At 41.7% G+C, this 10,603-nt stretch overlaps 1 protein-coding gene across 3 annotated transcripts in view; it reads right to left on the reverse strand.

Moving 5' to 3' along the window:
• The window catches only part of irak4 (interleukin-1 receptor-associated kinase 4), a 15,829-nt gene extending 5,768 nt beyond the window's left edge, over positions 1 to 10,061 (reverse strand). For 2 of the 3 annotated variants that reach the window (XM_054776234.1, XM_054776233.1), the window contains exons 1-10: positions 9,795 to 10,061; positions 7,830 to 7,975; positions 7,432 to 7,605; positions 4,007 to 4,167; positions 3,872 to 3,936; positions 3,674 to 3,788; positions 3,485 to 3,594; positions 1,405 to 1,591; positions 257 to 319; positions 24 to 188 (exon numbers count right to left, since the gene is read on the reverse strand). In XM_054776234.1, the coding sequence (XP_054632209.1) occupies positions 24 to 188; positions 257 to 319; positions 1,405 to 1,591; positions 3,485 to 3,594; positions 3,674 to 3,788; positions 3,872 to 3,936; positions 4,007 to 4,167; positions 7,432 to 7,605; positions 7,830 to 7,975; positions 9,795 to 9,958 (1,350 nt within the window). In that variant the 5' untranslated portion in view covers positions 9,959 to 10,061. The remainder of the gene's footprint in view (positions 1 to 23; positions 189 to 256; positions 320 to 1,404; positions 1,592 to 3,484; positions 3,595 to 3,673; positions 3,789 to 3,871; positions 3,937 to 4,006; positions 4,168 to 7,431; positions 7,606 to 7,829; positions 7,976 to 9,794) is intronic. The other variant, XM_054776235.1, reaches the window with a different exon arrangement.
• Between the last annotated feature and the right edge of the window lie 542 nt (positions 10,062 to 10,603).

Below are 10,603 nucleotides of genomic sequence, written 5' to 3' on the forward strand. Positions count from 1 at the left end.
AAAAGGCAGCCTAGCTTGAGTACCTGCGAGACGAGCGGCCGCCTGTTCTTCCTCTCGTGGAGACAGCTGCTGGCCAAACAGTAGATGCTCTCCGCCAGGCTCAGGTCCCAGTCGCTCATCCTCTTGTCCATGAAGGCCTCCAGGGTCAAGTCCTCGTCTTCGTCATCGATGTCATGCCTCATGTCCATCTGCCGTAGCGCGGCGGGGACTTTTCATCAACAGGTTCGTTGTGCAACCGACGCAAAGATTATTTTACCAAAAACGGCGGCTCGCGGTTTTCATCTGCAGGAGGGAGTCCAGACAGGATTTCTAACAGCACCTGAAAATGACACATTTCTTCTTCTTAATCCTGAAAGCATTTGCTTCTGCTTATTCATGTAGTGTATGGGTGTACAAAGTGCGGCCTGGGGGCCATTTGTGGCCCACGGCACATTCAAAAAATATAATTTAACAAGCTCTTGTTTTGTACCACGCTAAGATTAGTGGTTTTCCTCCTGGCTTTTCCGCAGTGATTTTTCATTCCTCGTTTTTCATCTAGTCTCGGCAGCCTTTTGCTCACCATCTCTTTCGGTTAGCTTTTGCTGGTGGCTTAGCCCGTATTTTCTGTTGTTTAGACTTGCGTCTAGTTTTGTTATACTTTTCACCTCTTCGGAGGTTATTTTTGTACCTATTTTTGTGTGTTTGTCTCTGCATCGTGGGCTTCCAAACTCTATTTTGCCGGTGTATGACAAAAAAGTTACAATCTTATGAGGTAACTCGTAATTTTATGTGGAAAAATAATGGCATTTTCTAGCATAGGTTTGAAATATTAAAGAAAAATGTGTTCATTTTTTTTAAGTTTGTAATATTAGGTGAAACAAAATAAAAAGACAAAATAAAACAGTTTATGATGCAGAGACAAACACACAAAAATAGGTACAAAAAGAACCCCCAAAGAGGGGACAAGTATAACAAAACTTGACGCAAGTTTAAACAACAGAAGATAAACAAAATAAAAGTGTCATTTTTGGAAAATGAGATTAGGCAAAAAGTCATACTATAGGAATAACATCAAAATACTATGAGAATAAAGTCATAAAAAGAAAATTGTCAAATATTATTTAAGAAGAAAGTTGAAGTATTTATTAACGTGTATACTAATAAATACTATATACTAATAACTAAGAAAATATGAAAAGTGCCAAAGCTGCATCCTTTAATTATTCAGTGTATGGCCCCCACTGGAAAAAGTTCTAGTACAAGGACAGCAGCTTGCACAATGACACTAAGATGGGCTCCAGGACAGAACCCTGAGGGACGCCAAACTATAACAGAAACTGACATGTGGACTGAGTTGATCCATTGCTGACATTATTATTCTCTGTTTTCTTTTGTTTAGACCTGCGTATCAGTACAGCAGCCTACCACTCCGAAGCTGAAGACGTCAGATTTTGGTGTGATTTCCCCCCTCAGTGCCTCGGGGGCCATGTACGCGCAGGTGCCCACAATCCTCTCTGTCATCACCGTCGTTGCCGTCCGCTTAGCCGAGGCTCTCGTCAGTCCGAAGTCTGATATTTTGGCCACCAGGTTTTCATCAAGCAGGATATTTGCACTGCAACAAGACGAAAGACGACCACTGAGGTTAGTGATGCTTAAACAGCTGACTCGTACGTTTTGGAAGGGGAAGATGTTTCCAAGAGTGAGAGGAGGTCGAGTCCATGCTCATGTAAAAAGACTGGAAATAGCTAGCTTGATCACACATCAACACATATCCATGGCACATGCACGTTCACTTTATCCATATTGTGCTGAGAAGGACAGCTGCTAACTGAATAACCTTCTACATTTTAAAAGTATGGCCTTTTCTTTTATTATATTTTCAACAACTGGTAAACTGCAATATATCTTGCAGTATCATAAAGCTGAGATGCAGTTTTTTCTTGCAATATAAAACTCACAAGAGGTTGGACATATTGCAGGATGAAGCTAAAATGTACGAGTGTATAACCTTTACAGGTGAACTTTACAGTTGAAGCATGCACATGCCCACCATGTTCAGTGCTTCAATACGTACAACTTGCTGTTCTCTTGCTGTTCAGTTGTGCATATCCCTTGAACTTTTTGTAAGCAGTATACTGTATATATACAGTATTCCCTCGTTTAACGCGGGGGGTTTAGGTTCCAAAAAATACCAGTGTTAAGTGAAATCCGTGTAGTAGAAGTAGATTTTTTAAAAATGTTTTTTGTAATGATTGTTTGTGTATGTATGTGCCCTGCATTTGGCTGGCGACCAGTCCAGGGTGTACCCCACCTCTCGCCTGAAGTCAGCTGGGATAGGCTCCAGCATACCCCTGCGAGCCTAATTCGGACAAGCGGCATAGAAAATGGATGGATAGATGTTTTTTTTGTTCATCAAATGTTTTTTTGTTGACAGGATATGTTTTTTCATTTATTATATATGTTTTAAGGCTGCCGCACTCTTTTTCTCTTCTCAGACATGAGAAGATAGCATATATGTTGCGCATATACTGTAGAGGGCCTTGAAAGCGTGGTGATGGCTTTAAATTTGTTCACTTATGCCTCCGCCCCAGCGTATCCGCAGAGGCGGCCTCTCCGTGCTCTTATTGTGGACAGTTGCAGCCGTTTTTGCATCCTTGTTAAAATGTATTGCTGCTGTCGTCCTTATGTTGTTTTCCTCCTTCTTTATGGTACGAACAGAAGATTCATTTATTTCATAACGGCGCCCTACAGCTGCGTAAGTTCTACCTTCCTTTAGCATGTCCAGAATTGCAACTCTTTGTGCTATGGTTAGCATCTTCCTTTGCCTGTTGGGTGCAACTGCAGGTGCCTTTGTCGGTGCAGAGCGTTTCGTCGACATTGTGAGTTTTGTCGGGGAGAAAACTTTGCACAAAAGAGCCACACTGCTAGCGATCGAACAATTGTGTAAATTAGGCAAGCTGAACACATTCTGTACTGTACAGGACACATAGCATGGAGGAGACTGATTGATGCTCAACAGTCCCAATCAGGACACAGAAGACAACGCATGTTCTCCCTTAGCGAATCAGGACGCAGGACACAATGAGTTCATACGCTGTAAAAAAAAAAAAGCGACACTGTAAAAAATTGCACCAAAAAATCAGTGTAATAGCGAGGCAGCGTAAAGTGAACCTCGTTATGGCGAGGGAACACTGAATACTAACTTATTTCTTAGCATCTACATTTAGAAAATATCAAAATGGTAAAGTTGCATTCTTTAATTTTTACTATGACACCCCTGTCATAGACGCACCTGAAACCTGAGGTGGCTGTGCCATGTTTATTTGATAGAGATGTTACAGTGTGTGTGTGTGCGTGTGTGTGTGTGTGTGCGTGCGTGTGTGTGACAGTCAGAAAAGCTCTTGACTGGCCTGGGGAGAAACTGTTTGGCGCCACCTGCTTGTTTCCACATATAAACGTCTACACCAGTCTCATATTTGGGTCCATACGGGGACACTGGATGTACCTTTTGACATCTCTGTGGACGTGATGGTTGCTGTGTAAATAATCCAAACCTCTCGCGGTGCCGTCAGCGATCAAGCATCTCTCCTTCCAGGACAGCGGAGGACTTCCTTCCTGGAAGAACCAACCAAAACAGACGGAAAAGGTGAGTTTGGCTAATAGCATGGAATGTGTGTGAGTAGACGCCGCTCACCCAGCAAGCGAGCCTGTCCAGCAGAGACCCGTTAGCCATAAAGGCGTAGACCACACACGGGTACGGCCCATCACAGGAGTAGCCCACCATGTCCACCAGGTTGTCATGTTTCAAGCTGGTGAAATACAAATATTCTAGCTTCATGCCTTCTCTTCTTACGTCTTTTACATACAAACACTTTTACATACAAAGACTTACGCTTTAAGCGTTTGCACCTCCTGGTTGAACTGAATTTGCAGCTCGCCGGGCGACACGTCGTCTATCTGAACACGCCATGTGGGTCACTTCCACCAGCTCCGGCTTTGACTTTATAGAAACTGCGGCTTTACTCACCGGGTTGAGCTTCTTCACCGCCACAGCTTTGTCGCACAGGACACCTTTGAAGACGGTCCCGAAGCCTCCCTCCCCTAGTCTGCAGCCACCGGTGGACACGGGACGCTCGTCAAAGTTTCTGGTTATGTTCATCAGCTCGTCGTAGGAGAAACTGACGAAACCTGAAATGTTTTTTTTTTTCACGTCAATAAGGCCTCGCTACTTCCACCTGCTGATAGGGTAGTTCAAACTGTCATTGCTGAAAACTTTCACGCAGAAATCAAAACCGGAACTGTTGTAACTTTTCATGCTCAGAATCCAGCAGATTTATCTAGCTCTGCATGCTTTTTAAAATGCTGCTGCTCAGCTGCTGTTGTGAAAGCCTTTTGGGTTTTTTTGGAATTTTGCCCATCATCCACAATCCTTATGTGAGACACGAACACACGTATTTCTCTTTTCTGTGCGTTCTAAAGATATAAAAACAGATAAAAAGAGACAGCTCATTACTGCACGGAATGGGGCACACCAATGCCGCCGAGAAGCCCGCTATTAAAACACTTAAAACCTCCAACAAGGTTGTATGGTTTTATATTAGGGCTGTTAATTGATTAAAATATTTTATTCAAAAAAAGAATAGACAGTTAAAAATCCCCCAGTTTTTGCATGTTTAATGCAAGCAGTGATTTGTCCCACTTTGTTTGACGGTCCGTGAACGCATCTTCTAACTTTGTCCCACTACACAAATAGACTTCTATACCGTATTTTTAGTAGGCCCGTCAAATATAGCGCGTTAACGGCGGTAACAAATTTACTTCATTAATCACGTTACTTTATTTTTTGCGTAATTAACGCAGAAGCGTCACGGCAAGCCACGGCAACAAAACTTCCTCACTCTAAGTAGACAGACCATGAGATGCATTCACGGACACTGCGAACATCACAACGTCTTTATTATGCGTGTATGTGCGGTCTAAATGAACAGAAATGCAAAGGAAAAACAGTGGACATTTTTACCACTCATTTCGTAACTCTTAATGCGGAAGAACAATTTGCTGCATTTAAGTATGCTCGGAAATCCCAGAAAATTCACTCAAAACGTGAACTGCACTTATATGACGTGGCCTCTTTGAACGCAACTCCTCATTGCGCGAAATAACACATTGAAATGTTGTGCTATTAAAGAGACTAGTGTTAGCTGATCTGACATTTTCAGACGTGTACCATCTCTTAACTTGATTTGGCGCTGTTAATACATACTAAACATAAATAGTCCTGCCCTGTCATTTCTTTCTTTCAATAAAACACAGAAAAAATGGCCATATTTCAGACGTAGTGTGACATGTTGATTAATTCATTTGAAAGCTGTGATTAATCTGATTACAATTTTAAATCAGTCGACAGCCCTAATTTTTACCCTTTTTCTTTAACGTCATATTTGCTCCCAAATGCTGATACTATGCGGGAACGCATAAAGGTAATATTTGATGAGCTTACTGAGTGTGAATGTGTATATTTGTATGATGCGCTTTCTGAAAAACAAACTCCAGCCTCGTACTGGTGGATGGTGGCTCTGTATTCATTTTGTGCTTTTAATTTGATGTTGTTCCTGTCATAGTTTTACACAATACATAATAAATGAGATCAATTAGATGGCTGTAATGTACGTACAGTATGTTTTACTGTTTAATTTTTTATTATTATTTTAATTTAAATTTTTTTTTACAAATAGAGAGTATGTAATTTAGGCCGCTTTTTTCCTGCTTTTGAAATCTGTTACAGTTATTTGTCAGCCCAAGTCGCTAGTTACATAGCTGTGTTTATATTCAACAAAATTCTTCTAAATATTTATGTTTATCATCTACTAACAAGTGTTAATATGACAAAATTGTCCTATTTCCTGAGCTAGATAAAGTCCTTAAAGTCCTCTGTGTCGAGAATGCTAATTACCTAACAAGTGAATCATCTCTACGCTCCACCTGTAATTGATGACAACATGAAGCAACATTTAATATAGTTGACCACTTTAATACTCACATCTTCGTGATGACAAGCGTCACTCTCGCCTTCATCTCGAAAACTATTCCATTCTCCTCGGCTGTGGTGCTGTCAAGAGCGTCTGGCTGTTGTGTGTCTACGTTCATTATGACTGTGAAAACGCTAGTTTTGATAAAGACTAAGCATGTCCGATATTGGCTTTTTTGCCGATATTTGACATTGTCAATGTCCAGTCGTGGAATTAACACATATGTGTTGTGAAGCTGATGGACACAGCATCAGCACTTAGCTTCTCGACGTGGCTGTAAACAACATTGTACTTATCGCGTAAGCAAACATCTGACAAATACTTGCGATTAGGCATGGCAAAACGTGGCTCTAGGAACTTTTCTACCGAGGAGTTACTCTGCCTGCCGCTATTTACGTGTTTTTTTTTACATTCCAGCCACCCCCCTCACCATTGGATGTGTTTTGACAACCCACCATGTCCCGCCAACCCCAACACAGTTAACAAAGCATCGGCTCAAGTATGTGCTGCGTGTGGACTGATATGGCAAGCGGACTCGCTGCTGCACGCACACAGGGCTTCAACGACTATAAACTCCTAAACTCCTAGCACAGAAACACTGCCACAAATGTTGAAAAATTGAAGTTACAGATGTTTGCCATCTCCTGGTGGAAAGTATGAGCAGCAAATTCAGCCATGTTGCTTGTCGCAATTTTGCGACTTTGCCGCTTAAAGGGCTATATTGGTTTTCATTACAGGGAAAAAACCTGAGACTGATCTTGACCGATATTACATTTTTATGCCAATATCGGGCCGATAATATCTGTGGGCAGATATTATAGGACATCCCAAATAAAAACTATTTTTATTAGGGATGTCCTATGATTTGTATTATTATTATTTTTCCAAGCCGCACCCACACATTTGTTTTGCTCCCGTTTTCCGGAATCAATCTGCACATGTGCAGTATCATGGAATGGTTCATTGCATGAGAAGGGGGAGAGCAGTTGAAACTATCATGATGATGCATTTTGATGTAATTTTAAGCATGTGAATCAAGATGAAACAGTAATATTTACTTTAATAGAAGAAGAAATTAGAAATCAGTGTTTACCAGACGTTCCAGCCTATGTTTGTCTAATGGTAAGTCCACCCCTGGCTGCACCCATACTTGTTGTGGAAAATAGGTTTTCACCTTCCAGTTACCACACTTGCTAGCATTTATGGTGTATTTGAAATTGGTTACTTTCTCATTTGACCTGAGTATATTTTTCAACCTGTACTTGTATTTGAGTAAAATGCCGCCAAAGGAATTGTACTTTTTACTTGAGTCATTTTCATACTCTTTCCACCTTTGGATGTGAGAGACAGTCAGTACACCACACGACGCTCGAAAAACGGTACAAAAATAGCATCGAGTTAAGTGAAGTTCCTAAAGAACAACCTTGTGTGTTGTGTGGTTCTTTCTGCTCCACTTGGATGCACGGTTGAAGCTCAGCAGGAGCTAACTTTGTCTTCTCCGTCTCATCCAGCTTCCAGGTTGGAGACGTTGGCAGGCTGCTGTGCGCTTGTGCTGCAGGACAGGGCCGGGGCGTCGCCATGGAAACGTCCTCTTCCGCTGTGAGTGGACAGACATTTTGAATCATCTGTTAGCGAGGTGCTATACAGTAATAATCCATGCCAGCCTGCTTCCATGCTAGTTAATCAGCACCATAACCAAGTTCACAACCTCCATTTTCCTGAAAGCAGGACACATGTCTGATTTGTAGAAGACCACAACGTATCCAACATGGCATCCCCCAATTAAGAAATGTGCTGTTTTCATTTAGTAATGAGTCATACCAGGTAAGAGCACGCTAGCGGCCGCCAGTAACTTGTGGCTCTTGAGGATGTCCACAAGTTCTCCCACCGTAGAGTTGGTCACGCCCCAGTCATGCAGCAGCTCCACTGTGGGACTCTTCCCCTGCCTGACCAGGCTCTCAAACCGCCTGCAAACACACACACACACACACACACACACACACACACACACACACGCTCAGAGTCAACCGATAGGATGCGTGCTACAAGACACAGTGGCACAGGTTTACAGTACAAGGACCACAATTATGTTACAAAGATAATGTCATAAACGTGTGGGAATATAAAGATGTCATTTTTCAAGAAAAAGGTCAAATAGAAAAAAAAAAGTAAAATATGTTGTGTTGATTAGAATTTGGATATAATCAAAGTAATTTTTTTGTATTTTTTAAATACAGGTATATACACTCAACAAAAATCTAAACTCAACACTTTTGTTTTTGCTCCCATTTTTGATGAGATGAACTCAAAGATCTAAAACTGTTTCCACACACACAATATCACCATTTCTCTCAAATGTGGTTCACAAATCTGTCTAAATCTGTGATAGTGAGCACTTCTCCTTTGCTAAAATAATCCATCCCACCTCACGGGTGTGCCGCATCAAGATGCTGATTAGACACCATGATCAGTGCACAGGTGTGCCTGAGACTGCTCACAATAAAAGGCCACTCTGAAATGTGCTGTTTTATCACACAGCACAATTCCACAGATGTCGCAAGATTTGAGGGAGCGTGCAATTGGCATGCTGACAGCAGGAATGTCAACCAGAGCTGTTTCTCGTGTACTGAATGTTCATTTCTCTACCATAAGCCGTCTCCAAAGGCCTTTCACAAAATTTGGCAGTACATCCAACCACCCTCGCAACCGCAGACCACGTGTAACCACACCAGCCCAGGACCTCCACATCCAGCCTGTTCACCTCCAAGATGGGCTGAGACCAGCCACTCGGACAGCTGCTGAAACAATCGGTTTGCATAAGTAAAGAATTTCTGCACAAACTGTCAGAAGCCGTCTCAGGGAAGCTCCGTCGCGGAAGTAGATGCGAGCATCTTCGTCACATGCACATGAACGCACAGGGATACGGCGAGAGACAGATATAATGCCAAGCATTTTGTGAGCTTTGGTTTTTTGAGAAGGCATTTTTGTGATTGCAAATGTTGTAATCTTTTGAACGCATATTGTTTTGAGAAGCCAAGAAATCTGACCAGAACTGGACTTAGGAGATCAAGTGGGGTGTAAGTCGCTATTATTGGACTACAATGCTGATGGGGATGTCATACACCTTCATGTCAAAAAATCCAAACTATCCCTTTAGAGTGATTGTTTGTTTACAAGTGAGCTCAGGCGACATTACGATAGGCCGTTAATGTCACAGACAGGAGAAAAAAGGAGCGTTTGATTTGCTCACCTGCACAGTACGGATAATTTGGCCTCATTAGGCCTTTGTTATAAATTACCTGTTATCTGAGCTATTTTGAATGTGATCAGTATGATGTCATAATTCCATGATATCTGTCCAATAATTATCGTGCACCCCTATAATACAATATGAACATTAATGTCATAAAACTTTGAGAATAAAGGTGTGGTAGGGCTTTTTTTTCCTCAAGAAAATATTACTTAATATTACTCGTTAAATTTTTCACTTCACAAAAATAGTTATACATCTTGTTAGGATAAATGTAAGTTCTAACATCTGTATCACATGAACATCTAACATCTGAAAAACGTTTTGTTCTGCTACTGTAGTTGCCGTTTCTTGAAGGAACGTCTATATGTTTACATTTAAACATATAGTTTGGATGCTATCTTTATTACAAATTTTACCGTACTTCTTACAGTATTTGGTCATTTTGTGCGTCTTTTGTTTGTTGTTGGCATTTTAGCTGTACGTACAGTATATAAACACAGGAAAACAGATCATAATAAGAACTGATGACATACTTCACATGCTGCTGAGTGTACCTAAAGTCGCCATCTGACTTCCGGATTGATGTGATGACGTCTTTCCACCTGTCGTGCGGGTCTAAAAAGTCGGCTAACCTATGAAGCAAACTGTAGCCTAATTTACGAATATAGGTAGAGGGTGTCACCGAGTTGTGTGACATTCTGTGACCAACACCAAATAGCTGAATGAGGATTTACGCCTTTCTAAACTGTGTTTTTCCCATATTGAGCAACTTCCTCAAACGCAACACTCCCTCCTCCCCTTCCTGCTTCTACTCCAATGCGGAACTAAAAAAATAATGCAGACATAGTAACGTAAAAAGGTAATACTGCTCTTTTTATTGCCCTCACAGTGACTGAGAAAATGATCACCACAATTTTGTGTTTTGGTAGAGTTTGGTTCTCTTGTTGGTTTTAAAATTGAGGCGCCGACCGGAAAACGCAACAAGACTACGAATGTATGTTGAGAAACACCAGGCTGCGTTCCAATGTCAGTTGGAGTCGCCCTCGTTGACTCCGACGAGGCACTTGCCCTCGGTGGGAATCCCCGCCGCCATCATAAGTATCGTTCCATTTCTCCTGAAGTTAACTTGGTGAGATATACTGTACCCTTGGAGTGCTGAGACTATGGTTCCCTAGGGAACACATTTACTGTAACACTGCTGGTGCAGTGGTTTTATTTATGTTGTAAATTAGTCATGGTGAGATGAAGCCTCATGAGGCTTTGAACCATTTAAGTCAATTGGTTCGAGAAAGGGTTCATTTCTTGAAGCTTCATGTGCACACGAAACCACCCGCTGGCCTTG

This window comes from Dunckerocampus dactyliophorus, chromosome 5 (assembly GCF_027744805.1).
Source record: "Dunckerocampus dactyliophorus isolate RoL2022-P2 chromosome 5, RoL_Ddac_1.1, whole genome shotgun sequence".
In the NCBI taxonomy this organism is placed as follows: domain Eukaryota; kingdom Metazoa; phylum Chordata; class Actinopteri; order Syngnathiformes; family Syngnathidae; genus Dunckerocampus; species Dunckerocampus dactyliophorus.